Consider the following 20,713-nt stretch of genomic DNA (forward strand, 5'->3'; position numbering starts at 1 on the left):
TGCTATCATAAGCAGAAAAAATTACCATTAAGCCCAAATCTGCAGGTTCTATATTAGAGGATACAAAGATGACATACTATGCAAACATGGGAAGTACATACAGTCCCTAACCCTTATGCCAAGTGGCTGATGACAGCAAAGAGGAACCTCGTTCAACACATCTAGAGTCTTATTTGACAAATAACTGACCAGCTCTCCACTATGAACCCTTGGAAAATCACATGCTTCTACCTGAGCTTCCCTGACACAAATAACCCTCTTCATCAGCAAACAGTGTAAGACTGCATACAGATAAGAAAGTCTTAATAGGGGAAACCTGTCATAAAACTTGGGCCAAAATTCAATATATTATTATGTTTCTATGTTCATATGTACATACACACAATATTCCAATAAAAGCAATAAAAATAACAGACCTGTGGCCACACAATGGTGCTTACTCACTAATGTCAGCCAGCAGCAGCCTTTTGGTACAACTGATCTCATTTACAAGGATGTTGCTCATGTACACCATGAAGGGTCTCTGCCACAACTATGCTGCAAAACTCAGGTTTGTATAAACACCAGACAAATAAAGATTTTCTGCTACTGTCTGCTTTAGCAAGAAAGTCCTCCAACTGGACTCAACCCTCTGATGGGGAGCCTTCATTACTGAATTCCCCAAAGGAGACTCGGTAGGAATGAGGCAAAATCCTTGAGAACCCAGAGGCAATTTCTGGCCTCTTGGGAATGATCTGTTTCTCCTATATAAGAGCACTTTGATCTCCCTGGGAGCCCTTCTCCTCCACACTGTTTTGAGTCGTATCTAACTGGGGACATAGAAAGAAGTTGGAGCTAGAGATGATGCAAAAAACCTTATCTGAAGTAGTTCTTCTTTCTTCATCAAGGGAAAAGTAAGAGGAATCTTCCTCCCCAGCCACAGTGCTTAAAGAAGGCTGAACAAGGAATGTGGTTTGAATAAAAAAAAAGATGTTTTCCTTAGAAGTTGCTGTGTCTATTCCGTTGCTGTACTGCACTGCATATAGTTATGGTATTTTTCTGTCTGGCTTCCTGTATTGATGTAAACAAACTGGAACTTACAGTGTTTTCACAGCTCACATGCCTGGCAAAACATTTTTTGTTTCCAGTAAAACACTTTGAAAACATACTACTGATTGGGGGGAATTAATATCTCTTGAAGACATATTAAACGACAAAAACTACCATTTGGAAAGTCATGTTGTTGAAATACACTTAAAAAATAAAAATAAAATTAAATTCATCATTTCTGATTAGTATTATTGCTTTAGTTGACACTGAAGGAGATTTCAGACTCTACAGAAGAAGGCATGGAAATCCATTGGTTTTAATATATTGGATCTGATTTACATTAACATTCTACATTTCAGAGGAGTGCATATTTTCCTGTAATTTTAAATAAGTATTGTCTCTAGGAAGCACACAGTTCAATACACAAAAAAATACAGAAGTACACAAACTTGAAGGCAGTCCTGCGAGAGCCATTTAATTTTCAGATTTAAAGGAATGTTTTGTGTATGTTAAATACCGAATTAAAAACCAAAAGACAACTGCTATATTGTTTCTTCCATCAGACTAAAAATAAAACATGCATTTTTGGATTATTTTAACACTAAAATGAAGAAGCACATATAACACATATTATGGAACATGATCAGAGTTACCTCTGAAAGATTTGCTATCCTGAAGTTATCCAAATCCCTAAGTATTTGGGCTGGATCCCTGCATAAGAGTGCATTTTTCTTACATACAGAAAGGTACAACAAATAGAAAACAACCAGCAGTACCAGCACACACCTCATTCTTCTACGCAAAGGTAATTAATTTTATTCTTTGCATTAGTTTGAAGATGGATCTAGTTAAGAGATTCACCGGGTGAATCGCTTGTGCCCCATGCCCAGCTAGGAGTCTTCGGTGAGAACAGATTAGGCAGCAGCAAAACACAAGGGTTTGTATTTTTTTTTTTTTTCCCTGGCGGCTAGATTACTGATAACATGAAGTGGATACTTCAAAATGGCAGGCTCTGGACTTGTCTCTACAGTGACACCTATTTAACTTGAGAACCATGCAAAGCCCCAAACCAGATGTTTCAGTTTCATTGTTAGAGTAATTTTACTCTGATTTAGTTGATCCTAATAAATTCAAACATACTTCTATCTTTTCGGGTTTTTTTTTTGTTTGTTTGGTTTTTTTTTTTTTAAGTGACACACACTTCTTAGTACTCAATTTTATATCTTATTTTCAGTTAGATGAATGCCACTATGAGAGCATACAAGTCCCAAGAAGCCATAGAGAGAATACTCCATTTATTTGCGAGACTTGTTAAAAGAGATTCATGCTACACAGTGGCTGTATTTCTGCTCACTTTTTTTCTTTATGTACTGCTAAAGTAAGTTTAAGGACATTCATCCACTGAAGACTGAGAGGGGCAGAGAAACTCATGTTCACTTGGATATAACCTGAACTCAGTACACTTCTATCTTCCATGCGGTCCTGTGACTCTCCTAGATACATATTGCCTCCTCATTCAAACTGTTGAGAAGGGCAGAAACAGGATGCATGCTCTTATATCCTCCTCCTCCTTAAAGACGTGCAGATGGGGACTTGTTAGGAGAGCTAGGATTTGTGTGTGACATGACTAGTTAGTAAGGTACCAAAGGAGGAGAAGGAAGACCCCCATTAAACAGGGAAGAAGACCTTTGATTTTCCTTTGGGTCACATTTACTTAAAAATAAGATGAAAAGACGCTATTAGATGTGACTGGCAAACTCTTCCATTTATCCGCAGATGAGGCACAGCACAGCCAAAGCAACCCAACCTTCCCACCATCCCCCACAATGAAGTGTGGTCACCCTCTGAGACACCAGCTCTGCTTCAGAACCATTTCAAAGTCTGGCCAAAAGAGGCTGCTGCTGCAGGCCAGCTGCAGCAGCCCTAGCTTGCAATGAATTACCGTCTCCTGAGGGCACAGGCTGAGATCACCATCTCATGATATGCAAGCCATCAACCTACCCATGCGAAAATAAACCATTCATCACACACATGTGGACTGGATATGAACAAGTGACCTAGAAATCTGGGGGCTTCCAAGTCCTATTACCCTTTGCCTGAGTCATTCTGCTATCACATGAAGCTTGTTGTGATGAATTTTGTGTGGGCTGTGGGGTAGGGGGGCAAGAACAATCCAAAGTCTACTTTGTCATTTACTCCTAAAATTATGCATAATTCATTCAACAGCAAATAAAAGAACAAAATGGCTATGAAAGAGGAAACTGTGGTCTCCAGAGAAGAGCTTCCTTATTGCACAGTGTATATTAATTTGAAAACCAGAATAAATCTGAATGAATTATATTTTTTAATTTGCTAAACTATGCTAATAGTCACTACGCACTAGTGGTTTTAGCAGTATTTTCTCTTTATATGTATGACTCAAGAATTACCATAGCAACTTTCTTCCTAATTAGCCTTCAGTTACTAACAATCAATACAATTAGACAAGGTCAGTGCTAGATAAGCTCTATAGATTTTTAAAAAGGCTACTGAGAGTCAGTAATGGCAAGAAGAGGAGGAGCGGGCTGCTGGACGATCTTCCCAAAGGATGGTCGCTGTTCTGCTACTACTCGCTCTCCTATGAACCAATAGAGCTGTGGCAAATGAGCTTTGCCACTTACCCTGATTGCAACAGCTTTTAATCTGCCACAAAATTCACAACATATGGAGAATTAGGAGCATCCTTAGATCTGCAGATAAAAAGACACCTTACTGTCACATCGCTGGGACTGATGTTAACTGCACACCACCAAAATCAAGAATAATTATGTCATGGATTTTTATCAATGTGGCTACATCTGAAATCAATCTCCCTGTGATGGGAAAGATCCCTGAAACCTGGAATAAGGTAAGACTGGCCAGTTCACAGGAAGATGCTCCCTGGGATTTAAGCCTGTGCAGTGCTTAGCAGAGATCCCATTAAGAAGCCCTCCCTCTAGTGACCTGAGCGATTGCCCATTGCTGACACAATTCCCTCATTTTTACAGCCTGTTTCAGTCGTTAACATGTTCTCTCTTACCCTGAAAGCACAGTGCCTGGCAGCACAGTAGGATGAAAACATAATGTGCTATTCAGAGGTACTCTGGGTCCTGGGAACACAAAACAGGCTCCCTGGAACTGACAGATGAAGGCTTGTGAAAAGCCACTTAACTTGTTACCATGTTTAAGTCTGCTACCAAGAAACACAGGCACAACCAAGCTTATTTTTAAATACACAGCATGTGTTGTCAATTATGCCTAGGCACATGGCTGTCACAGATGAACTGTGATCCATTTACTTGTCTCTGTAAAAATATGCTGCCACTTGGTTCTCTTCTCTCCCTCCAGAGGTAACCTCTCCACTTCAGCTGTGCCTTCAGCTTCAACTCATCCTGAGTCACAGCACCAGGTCTCCAAACAGAGGGTCGGGCTCAGGGAACAGAGGAGCCAAGACATAGCACATGGTGAAAATGTAATGACAAGACAGTCTGGATAGTGCTGTACATTGGCACTTCAAGCCATGAGCTTTGAGGAAATATGTCTTGACCTTCCTCTGCACAAAATGCCCTGAAGAAGAACAAAAGGGTTTTAAACTCAAAAAAAGGCAGTTTTTATTAGAATATAAACTGGGATAATTAAAGCAGAAAAACCTTAAAGAATGTTGGAAGAGAACTGAGCTTATAACCCCCTCTACTCTGACATGCAATGCCTTTGAAGAAGGTTTGCTGTTTCTCAGTGGCTTATTCCAAGTGTCATTAAGTTCTTTATCCAGACTTCCTGCAAAACCCTGTTCATCACCCCTGGGGCTGCTCCCTGCTCCCCAGTGCAGCCTTTGAGTGACACATATCATCTCTGGCCTGTAAACCTCCTGCCACTTGCAGTACCTCAAAGCTGCTTCCCTCTGAACATGCCTATTAGCCTGTAAGGGGAATACCCAACCCTTCTTCCCCCAATCCAGGGAGCTCTGCCACTGCCAGTTTTCCTAAAAAGCATTAGCTAATTGGGAACAGAAGTAATAAATAAGCAAGCCCTTTTTACCGTACTGTGATTGCCCCTTCACAGAACACAGATGGGAGAAGCCAAAATCTTAAAAATCCAGCACAAGAAGACTTAAAAATGTGGAAAAATAAAGCTGAAAAACATATCATCATAAAATCTCATTAAAAATAAAAGATAAAATTGACAAAAGGATTAGAGATGTCTAATGAGCACCTTCACTTCATAATTACGCTAGAAAGGATAAATGTTTCCAGATAAAGACGTAAATCTTCATGCTCTTGAGCAGACAAGACAGACAGTAGTAAATGATTTTTGCAAAATAACAAAGACTAGTTTAATTCAGTCCCCATGTGAAATTTCACATTATTTCTTGTTTTAGTGGAGAAGCTTCCCAGCACGAAGACAACACAGAGAGACCATTCCAGATGTTTGCGCTGAGCATCCCCATTATTTATTAAGTGCATTTCTCCTCAGAGGAGGAAAAAGCACCCTATGAAGTGGACAAAATATCTTCTTTATCTGGACAAGCTATTCCATAACTGTTCCAGAAACATTCTGTTGAATGTCCTCCTTTAGCAATTAGCATCAGCAGCTCTCAGGGACAAGGTTCTGAACAGGGAAAGCCACCAGCCTGGCCCTGTCCCCAGGTCCTAATCCTCTGCTGACTGCACTGGAAAAATGCACAGACACCAATAGTTTTTCAGCATTCTACACTTTTCTCATAATCATTTGTAATTTCCATCTGTGGTGTTGGTTCTCCAAGGATTCAAAATATTTTCTTACTATCTGTCTACCATTCTAAATCCTAAGCAATTTAAATCTTTTCCAGACTACTCTATGTGTATATATATATATATCTATCTATATATCTCCACACACATGCATGTATGCAAGTATGTATGTACATATATATATGCTACCATGCGGTAAGTAGTTTACTCATAAAAGGTACACCACTCTTCTTTTTAAAGAATCAAACATATATATGGAAGTCTTAACCAAAACCAGGTTCCTGCTTGAGAAATCAAAACAAATATTCACAGTATTTTGCGAGCAAATTTTTCTTGGCTTGGTCACAAAACAATGGGCACAATGAATCTCTGGTTTTACACCTGGGATGAATTGGGGCCAGCAGTGTCTTTGATAGAAAAATCAAAATGCAGCTCACTAATAATGATAAAATGCTCAGCTGCCTCTCCACTGAGCAAAGCAGCCATCAAACTAATGATTAAATCCACATCAATCATTTGGCATAATAGAAATAAAGGCCATGCAATACAATGTTGTCAGAGAATCAACATCTCCCGCTTAGAAAATAAATGTCTTTACTTCATCTCAACATTTGTTTTCCACAAACGCTGAGGTTTGTATCAGCATTTGTATACCAATGGGAAACAATCCGTCATTGCAACATGCCAATTTCACTAACATTATTTCTAAACTAAACAGAAAAGCTAGATAAAATTAATATGGGAAGGTGTTTCTGAAATCCTTCTGAAATTGAATTACCATTTCCGATCTGGTGCCAGCCTTCCTCTTTCTAGCAAACAATATTTAGTAGCAGCAACAATAAATATTGAAGAAAATCCCATTTAGAGCAAATCAGGCACAATTCCAAGTAGGTCACAGCTTTTGCAGTAACTCACTGGTACATTTACATACACACACAAGATTAATAGAAAAAAATCATAGAAACCCCTGTTTTCACATGAAAGAACTTCCTTTCTGATTCATATATGGTTTTCATAGCAGTACTTTCTAAAGGGTATATCTGGAAAGAGATGGCCCTACAATGCCTCTTGGGATATGCTGTCATTCAGGGTCCCACAGACTCCCACCAGCACAGCACCATGGTGTATCAGGAGCCACAGACCCTGTGCTCTGTGTTTAAGCTGACCAACCAAGTGAGGCTCAACCACTGTAATTCTGAAGACATGTGTTTTCTCTCAAATATGCTTTATTATTTGATTTCACACAAGAATGTAGATCCTTTATTTTTTTTTTCTAGAAATAAGTCCTTTTATAATAAACTTCTTACAGCTCTTTAAAATAGTTTTTTGTCTTTAATACTGCATATTTGTATTAATTTTGTTTTAATCTTAATTTTGTATTTACAGTTCTCTTCATTTTCAAGTGAATATATTTTATTTTGAATTCTACCCAGAAATTTTGGAGTTAATATGTAATTAATACACACACAAAAAAATTGTCTTTATTATAAACTAAGGATATTTTATATACAAATATATATATTTTAAAAAATGTATATATATTTGGCTGGGCCCAGAGAGTTGTGGTGAACGGAGTTAAATCCAGCTGGCGGCCGGTCACGAGCGGTGTCCCCCAGGGCTGGGTTTTGGGGCCACTCCTGTTTAACATCTTTACTGATGATCTAGACGAGGGGATCGAGTGCACCCTCAGTCAGTTTGCAGCTGACACCCAGTTGGGTGGGAGTGTTGATCTGCTCGAGGGTAGGGAGGCTCTGCAGAGAGACCTGGACAGGCTGGAGCCATGGGCTGAGGCCAACTGGAGGAGTTTCCATAAGGCCAAATGCCGGGGGCTGCCCTTGGGCCACAACAACCCCCAGCAGCGCTACAGGCTTGGGGAGGAGTGGCTGGAGAGCTGCCTGTCAGAGAGGGACCTGGGGGAGTTGATTAACAGCCGGCTGAACAGGAGCCAGCAGTGTGCCCAGGGGGCCAAGAAGGCCAATGGCATCCTGGCTTGTGTCAGCAATAGCGTGGCCAGCAGGGACAGGGAAGGGATCTGACCCCTGTACTCGGCACTGGTGAGGCCGCCCCTCGATTCCTGTGTTCAGGTTTGGGCCCCTCACTACAAAAAGGACATTGAATGACTCGAGCGTGTCCAGAGAAGGGCAACGGAGCTGGTGCAGGGTCTGGAGCACAGGTCGTACGGGGAGCGGCTGAGGGAACTGGGGGTGTTTAGTCTGGAGAAGAGGAGGCTGAGGGGAGACCTCATCGCCCTCTACAGCTCCCTGAAAGGAGGGTGCAGAGAGCTGGGGATGAGTCTCTTTAACCAAGTAACAAGCAACAGAACAAGAGCTAATGGCCTCAAGTTGTGCCAGAGAAGGTTTAGACTGGATATTATGAAGCATTTCTTTCCAGAAGGGGTTGTTGGGCGTTGGAATGGGCTGCCCAGGGAGGTGGTGGAGTCCCCATCCCTGGAGGTGTTTAAGAGTCGGGTTGACATAGTGCTGAGGGATCTGGTGTAGTTGGGAACTCTCAGTGTTAGGTCAATGGTTTGACTGGATGGTCGTCCAGGTCTTTTCCAACCTAGATGATTCTGTGATTCTGTGATATTAGAGCTGAATATACTTATTTTATCAAGAAAAGGTAATTATCTAAATCAGAGCAATATTCTGAAACATCACATGAGAAGAACCACCTTTTGCCATGTATGAACTATGAATGACACTTGAAATGTAAAATGTAATTAGAACGAACAATTCTGAGTTCTCATTTCATTTTCTGATATACATATGTGAATTTAATAAATATATCACTCAGCCAGTTTAAAAATTACTTTACGTTTCTCAGCAAATATGTATTTGTATATTTACAGAGTCACTTAGATGTTCACTGATTCTACTTTCAAGGAGAAAAATCTCATAATAAAATACATCTTGAAGCTTCCTTTCCTTCAAAATAGAGTAAAGGTCCTGGAAGGAAGAGATGGAAACTGAAGAAGTGACAGGTTTTTGTGAAAAAATTTTGACTCCACCAGCACCCATCTTACATTTTATAACACTGGTTCAGGCTCCTTTTGAAACAAAAATTCCACCCCAAACCACCTGAGATGAATCTCAGAAATTTGGCCAGTAAGCGGACATACCAGCTTCTTCAGTATGCATAAAGCATATCCATCAGGAGAAAAGAAGAAAGATTTTTAGTACTAATTCTGCACTACAGGATAGCTCTCAATTCTGAGGCTCCTTGCTATGTTTATCAGTTGCAATAATCAAGCTTCATGCCTTTGATGCAGGACCTAGAGTGAGGTTGCCTTGCAAAACTGATTCAGAGAAGGCAAATATCTCTGCGTGAACAATCACAGCATGCCAAAACTGCAGTCCATCTGGCCCAGTATTTTGATCTAGTGGTGGTAGGGGAGGCACAGAAACGTGTAAGAGCAGGGCAAGCCTATTGAGAACTAATCTTAATAACTGAGAAAAACTCTTAGTAATCTCTAACATTTTCATTTGGAGAGTTTTTTTTGACTACTGGACTGAGACCTTTTTTTTAAGAACTGTGCATTTCACCCTCAAATCTTATTTTGAATGAATGAGGTTACTTCAGAGCCCACATTTAGTTATGTCTTGATTTAGCCTGTACTTAACCGATCTGTTTGTGTAGAGGAAGGCAGAACACTGGATTGAAGTTTTGTCCTAAAGAAGAGCGGGAACGCACACATACATTTGCCCACATTTTGTCTTCTATGAGTTCAGATAATCTGAACAGTATGTCACTGGGAAGAGGCATTAAAACATGCAGCATACATTCAGGGAAGTGGATTTCCTTTTTCTTTTTTGCTTTACACATTTCTGCATCTAGACAGCTGTAAAGCAGGGACTGGAAATGATGTCCAAGATGGTTCCTACATTAAATACTTCATTCTCTAATGCTGGATTCATACTAATGCAGATAACAAGTAAAGATTCTGCTAACAAAAGGAAGTAATGACAAAATGTATTATCCATGTATTATCCTTTTTTCCTTTCTAAATCTATTTTATTAAAGAAAGCAAGGATCAAGATACCAAACCACAAAGAAAGAATTATGGAATACTTCCTTTCCTGTTCTCTGTTTCCATTAAAATAGGCAATTATCATTATTTTCTTAATCCATCATATTTAAGAAGTCATAGCAGTCTGGTGAAGTACCTGCTGACTCAAAAAGAAGAAACATAACCTCCACTTTTAAAAAAGGAAAAAAAGAAGACCCTGGGAACTATAGGCTGGACAGTCTCACCTCTGCACCCAGCAAGATCATGGAGTGGATGCTCCTGAAAAACTATGCTAGGGCACATGGAAAATAAGGAGGTGATTGGTGACAGCCAACATGGCTTCGCTAAGGACAAATCATGCCTGACAAATTTGGTGGCCACCTAAGATAGGGTTACAGCATTGGTGGATAAGGGAATAGCAACTGACGTCATTTACCTGGACTTGTGCAAAGCATCTGACACTGTCCTGCACAACATCCTTGTCCCTAGATGGGGGACGTGGATTTGACGGAGGGACCTCTCGGTGCATAAGGAATTGGATAGTCACACTCAAAGAGTTGCTGTCAACAGCTTGATATCCAAGCAGAGAGCAGTGATGATGGGTGTTCTTCAGAGGTTGGTGTTGGGACTGGTGCTGTTTAACATCTTTGTTGATGACATGGACAGTGGGATTGAGTGCACCCTTGGCAAGTTTGGATGGAAAACTGACTATGAGGCAGCAAGGTGCACTTACAGCCCAGAAAGTTGACTGTATCCTGCATCAAGAGAAGTGTGGCCAGCAGGTTGAGGGAGGGGATTCTCCCACTCTACTCAAATCTCATGAGACCCCACCTCCAGTACTGCATCCAGCTCTGGGGCTCCCAGCATAAGGAAATGGACCTGTTGGAGTGAGTCCAGAGGAGGCCACAAAGATGATCATGGGGCTGGAGCACCTCCCTTCTGAGAACAGGCTGAGAGAGTTGGGGTTGTTCAGCCTGGAGAAGAGAAGGTTCTGGGGAGACCTTAGAGCAGCCTTCCAGTACTTAAAGGGGGCTACAGAAAAGATGGGGAGGAACTCTGTATCAGGGAGTGTAGCAATAAGACAAGGGGTAATGGTTTTAAACTTGAAAGAGGGTAGATTTAGATGAGATATAAGGAAGAAATTCTTTCCTGTGGGGGTGGTGAGACACTGGAACAGGTTGCCCAGAGCAGTGGTGGCTGCCCCCTCCCTGGCAGTGTTCAAGGCCAGGTTGGACGGGGCTTTGAGCAACCGGGTCTAGTGGAAGGTGTCCCTGCCTGTGGCAGGGGGGTTGCAACTATATGATCTTTAAAGTCCCTTCCAACCCAAACCATTCCATGATTATAATGATTTTATGATTCGGGGACTTTTTAAACAGAAAAGTTAGGAAATGTTGATATGAACACTATGAATTGGTTTTACATTTTCTAGCTTCTTCTTTTAAGGATTTTTACTTCATTTGTAATTTTGTTCCACCCAAGCATTAACAAAAATTGAGATCAGGATATGCATTTCCTGAAATATAGCAAGAATGTAATTAAGATCTCCACTCTGACATTAGCAGTGAGTTACTGACATGGATAATAGATTTCTACTTCACTTTTTTGTAATTGTGCAAGGGATGACAGCAATAATTGGAAGTATAAGATCTTTCTCACAGATAGGCTTTGGCAAGGAAAAACAAAATGCCAGGTGATGATGCAGCAAAATATTTATAATTTATAATAAAACTACCTAGTCTTCATTTGTTACTTATTATGTTTAGAACACTAGGCATAGCTTCTACTTTCAGGAGATAAATGGAATTAAGAGCATACCAGGCTTCCTATGTATTTCATACCAAACATTTCAGTTTGCTACCCAAGAAAAGGCTGAGGAAGGGTCATCTGAAGTAATGGGACTCCTCTGAGAAGAGCATCCAAGCTGCTCATGGCTGTACTAAGAGACACAAGACACTGCTTTGCCTGCCTTCTCCATCAATGATGTGTTATGGGACCCCTGGGAGAAGCTTACATAGCTATTCTCCTTTCAAATCCCATTTGTAGGAACGCATTTCAAAGGGCAGAGTGTAGCGATGGGCAAATGAAGACTGACACCCTAGATGATGTTGGGCTACGGAACATGTACAGCGTGTATAGTAGATTTTTGCTTCTGAACCAGAAGCCTGAAGTGCAAGCAACCCCTCCAGTGCAGAAAAAAGCTGGTTCAAAAATAGTGATCAACATCAAACACAGACAGTCAGCTGGGATGGGGACATCTGGGAGTTGCAATTTCCCCATAAGAACCAGGAAACCTCCTGTGATTGCTCACTGCCTGACGACCAGCCTGGGGTGGCTGGGAAGCCTTTAGTGCTTGCTGACTCATGCCGGATTAGAGTAGGCAGATGGAGAGGAAAGCCCTGTATCCTAACAGTGGTCCCATTAAAATGTTTATTCTTCGGGATGTCAGCCTGAACTTTGAATTTCTTTGCTCGTGCTAGTCACTCACCTTAACGTTTTTGAGCTGTAGTCTTGTGTTCCCTGAGAGAAAATGCATATTTAGACTAATTTAAATGCATTAAGTAGCATACTTATTTTCATGCCCTGCCCTTAAGATGCAGAATGTTACACATAACTTCCTATAATGTAAATTAGAATTTAATATCCATGGAGTTGCATCTTGAGAATATACCCTGGAGTATTTATTACCAAAGTATGATCGTTACCTGGTTCAGTACATATTTTGGTACATAGAATGCATCGTGTCCCCTTTTCACCGTAGGGATGTAAATAAATATTTTTTTAAACATGTAGTATTTAACTTATATATCACAGCAGATGCTGCAAATCCATATTTTGCTTTTTGCAAAAACATAAATAGCACATTTATCCAAATGATGCAACAAAAGATAGAAAGGAACTCCTGCCTAGAACCAATTTCCAAATGTCTTAGTTATGCTGAATCCTAACCATTTTTCCAAAATAACTTTAATGATCTTATTTAATCACAGCCTTTTGCATACCAAATGAGGCAGCACACAATACAATGTGCAAGAAAAACTGGAGAAGCTGCAGAACACTGATCAGCTTTCTTGATAGCAGAAGACACACACTGCTCATCCTTAGGTGATCATGCGGTTGCTGCCTCGCCTCCTTCTTTCCCATCTTCTTGGGCTGTATGCTACTAGGTGCAAGAAAATCACATGCTGGGGCTGAACGAAACTTGTTTCAGGAACAAATGGGATGATGGACATTCCTTAGTCATTTGCTAGCCCTGGAAGCTTTGATGGTTACTGCTGAAGGTCTGGATAGTAAATCGACCAATTTGCCAAGTTGTTAAAACTTTGCTAAATAAAGCGAAGACTTCCCACTATGCCATGTTCTCCTGATGAGACTTTTACAATCAAGCCAAGAACTTTGCTCCTTCCCCACTCACAGGAAGAGAGATACACCTTGATACAGTAACATACTTTAGCATATGCTTCAAAACACTGTATTGAGTGGCCTCCACTGCCCTCAAGTATCTCACTACAGTTTAAACAAAACAGTAAAGGTAAATTGGTCCGATGTAATTAAGTCAAAGGAAGGTGTGACCTGCCTTTTAACCTACAGGGGCAAACAGGAGATTTTAGCATCAGACATCAGGTTAGTTGTTGTATGTGAAATAAGCTGGTGCCCATGTATATAGGTCACAGACCAGAAGCGTTTGTTCATATGAACCATCACTGGATCAATAGTCCCAGCAAAAACCCGCCACAAAATCTTGAATGCACTGAGTGATTAAATAAATATATGATTCAAGCTATTTTCTCAACAAATTAATAAGGAAGCTGTAGATAGCTGATGCATATATTCCTGCTGTCTTCCATAAGCAGAAGACATCAGTTTCCAGGAGTGACAGCTCTGGCATATTCTATCAACTCACATTCCAGGGTTTTCAGAGCTCATCAAGGATCTCGATCTTCGAGCTCTGTTAACCATAGCACAGTTGATGTCCTTAAAATGTCCCTTTGTCAAAATCTGTTAAAGAAATCCCCTTCCCCCATTACTCCCAGCTACAAAGTAGGGCCAATAAAGATGTTTTTTCTCTGTGGTATCTCCTAGTTCAAAAAGTACTTAGCCACATGACTGAATTTCCTTGGGCTGCACACAGGTTAGATTTGAGAGCGAATGATGAAACAAAGCATTATGTTTTAGCCTAAACCCTTCAAAAGAATAAATAAGCGATGATGAATTTTCAAAGGGATTGTGCCTCAGGATACAAATGTATGAAGCCTATTGGCCTTGCATGGGGTAAGGCAGTCAAACAAAACTGCCTATAAATATGATGCCTGAATCAGGCCTTGTTAGATCAACATGCACAAATCTACTTTGCTACCTTATAGTAACAGGAAGAAACTTAGCAAGAGAAAAAAGGAGACTTTCAATATTGCTTCAGACGTTCTCTCCTCCAAATTAAGTACTTTCAGTGAAGAAGACATAGTAGCTACAGAGCATGTTGAATTGATTTTGCCAGGTATGTGCCTGCACGGTGGTGTTTTTTAATTTAGTAACTAGAGGGTTAATTAGTTCTGGGAGTGTAAACAGGTTGGTTAAGCATGAGTCCAGACAAGCTGCCACGTTTCAGTTGGCTAAGACTTAGGAGCAGACTAAACATATACCAAGAATAACTAATCTCTTTCCCTGAGCACCTATTTGCTAAATTATCATGAAGCCAGAGCTGTGCAGAAGTTGGAGAGCTGCTAGCAATAAACTGGTTAGGCTGTTCCTCAGATTTGTAGGTTTCTGAAGTGATTTTCTATAAGTTGCACTTTTAGTAATAGAAATCTCAGAGAATTAGAACCTGTCAGTTTATTTCATAAGTTTAAACATTTGATCTAAGAAGAAAAGAAGATCTTTCTCTTAGAACATACTTGGGAAAAGTTATTTCTCTGTATGACAATCTGCAGAATGGACATATGTTTTTTTCAGTAACTGAAGGAATTTAGATGGGTGAGAAGCAAATGACAAGTTAGAGATAGTTCAAATGGGCTCTGATTCTTTCAAAACCCTTAAAAATGGCAAAAGTATTCCAGTGACAATGTTACCAAATAAAAGCCCAGTTTATATTTTACCAAATTAAAAAAAAAAATCAGATGAAAGCCAAAAGATTTTGACTTTGTAACTAAAACTGAAACTTCACAAAGGCAGGTGTATCAGGTGCTCCATGACAAAATTTCCTGGTCACACTACTTTTTTTCAGTTATGAGTCATGGTCATTAGTCATGGTCATTGCTGTCCATTCTGGAAAGTCCTTGGACAGCCCAAATGGAAAACAGACAAGATCTTTCCTGGGTGCTTTGACTGGAGGATGACTTGAAGTATCTGGAAGTATTTGACATTTTGTGGCAACATACATCTGTTCAAAAGGCTCAGCTGCTCAGGTGTTTAAGAAGAAACTAAAATGCATATAGAAAGCAGGAACACTGAAAAACGTTATTAAATGATTTTTCTTTGAAAACCAGATTTTTTGGTCATTGTATTCAAAAGCCTTCATTCACTTTGAATGTAAATACAACAGTTAAGATTCTCATGGAGGACTTATCTCTGATTTAACTTGTATTCAACCGGCTCATCCCCAGTGTATGATTCTGAAGACCACAATTCCTTGCAATTTCCAGGATTTAAAACCTACACTGTTCTCGGAAACAGAGTTAGAAATGATCTAGTAATGATAAAAATAATGTGTACAGATATGTTGGCCTGTATGAGATACTGGTTTTCTTCAGTAATACACTCAGGAAATATTGTTACTCTCTTAATTTATAGTCTGTTTAGTCCTAGGTGCACACATATGTATACTACATTGAAGTATCTCATTTGTATACATCAGGCTATCCACATTTCACCATATGGAGGTATCACATTATTAATAGCTGTTTTCCTTAAATAGACTATAGTTTGCTTTAAACTGCCTTTCTGTACATGATCTTGCAAGAGTAAAAAGGCTTTCATACAAAGGTTATGTTTTTATATGCAAATTTATCATTTGATTACACACTTTTTTGTCCCTACATTATCATGAATATTTCTGATGAATGTTTTATGGGTTAGGTTTAGGATTTGTGAGCTATTTCAAATTTTATCTGTTTGTCATATCATCTGCAAATACCGCATCTTTGTTGATGCTGATTGGTCTCATTTGCATATTTATCACACTTTTATTTTCAAGGATGTTTTGCTATAAACTATCTGTCCCCATTTCTCCTCCATGTACTACCATTACATAGATATATTTTCAAATTCAGCTCATTTCCATATATAATTTTTTTTTGGTTAACAATAAATCACCACTTACAGACATCCTATTCAATGTGATTGCTATCTTCATAAATATCTGACATATGGTTTCTGAGAAATTAAAGATAATGGAAGCAGTTTACAATGCACTTTGCAAGCCACTTCACAGTCCAGAGAGTTTGATTATTTTCCATAAGGACAAGGCTAAAAGGAACCTTGCAGGACTAGGGAGAAACAACTGTCAACAAAATTGTTGGTGCAGAGCTGATCTTATTCCTAATTGATAATTCTTGGCCACAAAATAAAACTATGTTTTTATTTTCTCAGGAATTATAGAATGATTTGGATTGGAAGAGACCTTAAAGATGGTCTTTTCCTTCTGGAAAGGGCTCACATCTTCCCTAGTCTTCCTTTTACCACCAATGTACCTGTAAAAGTTGTTTTTGTTGCCACTGATGTCCCTGTCCAGATTCAATTCTGTCAGGGCTTTGGCCTTCCTAACCTGACCCCTGGCTACCTGTACAGTTTTTCTGTACAACTCCCAGGCCGCCTGTCCTTGCTTCCACCCTCTGCAGGCTTTCTTTTTATGTTTGATCTTGTCCAGGAGCAACTTGTTTATCCATGCAGGCCTGCTGATGTTCTTACCTGACTTCCTCTTCATGAGGATGCATCGCTCCTGAGCTTGGAGGAGGTGATCCTTGAATATTAACCAGCTTTCTTGGGCCCCTCTTCCCTCCAGGGCTTTATCCCATATTACCCTGCCAAATGTATTTCTGAAGAGGCCGAAATCTGCTCTCCTGAAGTCCAGGGTAGTGAGTTTGCTGTATGCCCTATTCACTACCTTAAGGATCTTGAATTCCAGCATTTAATGGCCACTACAGCCAATACTGTCCTTGACCTTCACACTCCCTACTAGAGGGAGATGTTGATGAGAACAAGGTCCAGCACAGCACCTCTCCTTGTTGGCTCCTTTAGCACTTGGAGAAGAAAGTTATCATCAATGCATTCCAGGAACCTCCTGGACTGCTTATGCACTGCTGTGTCGTCCTTCCACAACAGATACTGGGGTGGTTGAAGTCCCCCATGAGGACCAGGGCTTGTGAATGTGAGGCTGATTCTATCTGTCTGTAGAGGACCTTATCTACTCAGTCTTCCTGGTAGGGTGGCCTGTAGCAGACCCCCACTATAACATCACTTGTCCCTGCCTTCCCTTTAATCCTGACCCATAAACTCATCTGGCTCCTCATCCACCCCCAGGCGGAGCTCCATTCACTCCAGCTGGTTGTTGACATAGAGAATGAGCCCTGCCTCCTCGTCTCCCCTGCCTGTCCTTTCCAAAGAGTCTGTATCTTTCCATTCCAACACTATAGCCACAGGATCCATCCCACCATATCTCTGTGATGCCAGTAAGATCACAGCCCTGCAGGTGTGCACATGTTTCCAGCTCCTCTTGTTTATTCCCCATGTTATGTGTATTTGCATAAAGGCATTTAAGTGTGACCCCTGATGAAGCTGAGTTACTGTCTGGAACTCCTCGCTCTTCAGGTGCTCTCCTGCTCTGTGACCCCTCTCCAGGCTCTGGGCATCTATTGCTGGTGCTGACATCAAAGTGGTAGGAGTGGAATGGATTGAGGTTTCCCTCCACCAGCAACTTTAGTTTAAAGCCCTCCTCACCAGCTTGGCAAGCCTATGACCAAAGATGTTTTTCTCCTTCTCTAACAGATGGATCCCATCAGCCCCAAGTAGGCCATGTTTCTCAAAGTGAATCTCATGGTCTAAGTAGCTGAACCCCTGGCTATTGCACCAGTCCCATAACCAATTGTTGATTTGCCGGGTTCAATTGGCCCTTTCAAACCCCTTCTCTTTGGCTGGGAGGATTGATGAAAAAACTACCTGTGCTCCAGAGTCCCTTACTGCTGCTCATAGGGCCATTTACAGCTGTGCTTGATGGGCTTGTGAAGGTCTGGATCTGAGAGTGAGATGCAGCAACTGAAGGTTTTTTAGTGGGTGCCATGTGCCAATAGAAGTGCCATGTGCCACTGAACCTACAGTGATGCCCTGAAATGGATCTCACACTTCAGAAAAAGCCCGGTGCCATGTGAGCTTTACCATTTTCTACTGACCAGAAGCTCTTCAATCCTTCTTGCATGTTCACTGCTTGTTCTCCATCCATCCATCCATCCATCCATCCATCCATCCATCCATCCATCCATCCATCCTTCTCTAGGTTCAAAATTCCTCCCTTTTCCTCGCCATACCTTCTGGTGTGTTCACCTTCTTGCTAAATCCCTTACTTATGGAAGAATATGAAAGAAAAGGGCAGACATGATGCAGAGAAATATTGGCAATCTATTCCTTTTTAGTTTCACTGTTACACACACAGCACTGAAAAAGGCACTGACTTTAAAGTACATTTTCCACTCCCACTCAGACTCCTCTTGGGTGAACAGTCTGTTTGTGACCCTCTCCTGTCAGGGTGCAAGTGCTGGTTTTGTTTCTAAACAAAATGTTGTGATTTGCTCATATATTCAAAATTCAATAATTCAGAAAAATTGTAAATGCCCCAGAATAGTCTAGGTTGGACTGTGACAGTTATCACTTCTTTGGCTAGCATCAGTTAACCCATAGATTTTCTGTCGCTAAAGAACAGTAGGAAATATATTACTAGGGATTTTTCCTTCTAGTGATGGAGGGCTGCAATACATCCACAATAGTATACTAAGCAATGTACGATATATCTTTTCATTAAAGGTGATCATAACTTTATATCCAGGCTTATCACTAAAATTCTCAGAATTTAGGTGCTTACACACTTTATGTGCTAAGATTTTCAGATCTATCACCCATAAGAAACTTCTCTCACACATTCTGACTGTGAACACGCACAAATCAATCTTATTTATTCATTAGTAAAAAGAGAATTGGCTGACCTGTTATGAACAAGAGAGTTTTCATCCCTAATCTTTCCACTGTTTCATTCTAAAATTCTTGAAATAATCAGTTTCCCATGATATTCTGCTATGGCACTGTCTTTATTGAATGTAATGACACTTCATGCTGATCCAGCTCTTTGACCAAGGACTACCTGCTTACTGATATAAAAATGTAGTTATGACAACAACGGTTTTGGAACATGGGGTTAAAAAAAAAGTTTCTTTTTATTTTAAACAGAAAGATGAAACGGGCTGAAGCTCAGAGATAGGGTCTTGCTCACAGGCTGTAAAAGGAGATGCAACCAGAAACTGCTGTCTGGAGTAAAATAGTTGTTTCCTAGTAAATATTGACATAATACATACATTTTCTCTAGGTCACCAAGTCCTGCGAAAGCTCCTTTTGGAATGACTCTCATCTTGGTGAGGACAAATCTCCTGAAAATAGAGAAAATGGAGTGATCATTCACTATTCACAACACAGGACTGCACAGTAGCCTTGTCAGCACAGGAGAGGCCTTTATCACAGGTACAAGGATAGTCTCCAGTCTGAAGGTTTTGATGTCTAAATACAGCCATAATGTTCAAAGCCTTCATGGGACTCCAACTAGCTGCCTGGACAAAAATTACAGCACAGCATTGGGCTACCTCTGAAGCTCCTTCGGGGAAAAAGCATCCATCAGTAGTTGCAATATCCCTGTTTGCTTCAGTAGGAAACCCAGACCTGGTCACTGCAGCTTTACTATGTGCTGGGAGGGGACAGTGTCTTTCTCATCTCAATATCTCTTTTGAGAGATGCTCAAGCACAAGATGAAGTAGCCCTGTGAAGCCAGACTGGGGTGAGTTGCTCACACAAGATTGTAAGGTGGCACAGGCATGCTCATGCAAGATAAGACTTAACCTGTGGCACAGATAATACCCTTTATTGCTTCTCACAGTCTCTCTTCCATTTAGTTCATAATGTGCCACAAAATTGGGACTTTGGAATACACAACTCAATCACACATGCACCAAGACAACTTTTTAATATTTTTTTAAAGGTTACAGAATATGCTTTATGAAGGAAAAAAAATTTGAAAATATCATATAAACCTTTCTGTTAACCTAGAGTCATGTCCTTTTATCACAATATACAAAGAGGACTACGAAACTTCTGATGACACTCAGCAAATGAATGGTAGGGTTTCTACTAATCCTTGGAGAAATATGGTGTTATCTGGGTAATTGTTTTCTTTCACACATTTAATTATTCATAGGTACTGAGCACAAACAACTGCATATATTAACACAATGTGCTCATCAAGATACATGCTTCACATGATATGCTTATGACTAGATGCCAGGCCAAGAAAACATAGCTGACACGTGAAAAAGTCCATAGAGATTTTGTTTTTGTAGGGAGAAATACCATATTTTTGTATTTTCTTCTGAGAATAAAAGTCATATGCACACTCCCAGGTATTAAGGACCAAGCAGATAAATAAGGAAGACATTGGATATTGGTTGCATTGAGTGATAGTTGTTAAAAAATGGCATTTTTTTCTAGAAAAACCTATCACCTGTGTTACATACATGAATATCATCCTATAATTCAGTTTCTTAGTCTATTTGCTCATGGAAATGGAAAAGAATTATGTTCTGAATTACTGGAAGTCCTTTTTTTCTGGGAGCATGCCTGCCAGACCATCCCTCATGTTTATCACCTTAACGCTGGTTTTGCATGGTTGCTTGGGATCGCCTTTCAG

The 20,713-nt window shown here is 40.3% G+C and overlaps 1 protein-coding gene across 1 annotated transcript in view; it reads right to left on the reverse strand.

Annotated features, from left to right (window-relative positions):
• Positions 1–20,713, reverse strand: part of FSHR (follicle stimulating hormone receptor) — an 86,951-nt gene that overhangs the window by 34,754 nt on the left and 31,484 nt on the right. The window contains exon 2 of the mRNA XM_026845328.1: positions 19,335–19,406. Coding sequence (XP_026701129.1) covers positions 19,335–19,406 — 72 coding nt within the window. The remainder of the gene's footprint in view (positions 1–19,334; positions 19,407–20,713) is intronic.

This window comes from Athene cunicularia, assembly GCF_003259725.1.
Source record: "Athene cunicularia isolate RWA chromosome 3 unlocalized genomic scaffold, athCun1 chr3_part1, whole genome shotgun sequence".
NCBI lineage: Eukaryota > Metazoa > Chordata > Aves > Strigiformes > Strigidae > Athene > Athene cunicularia.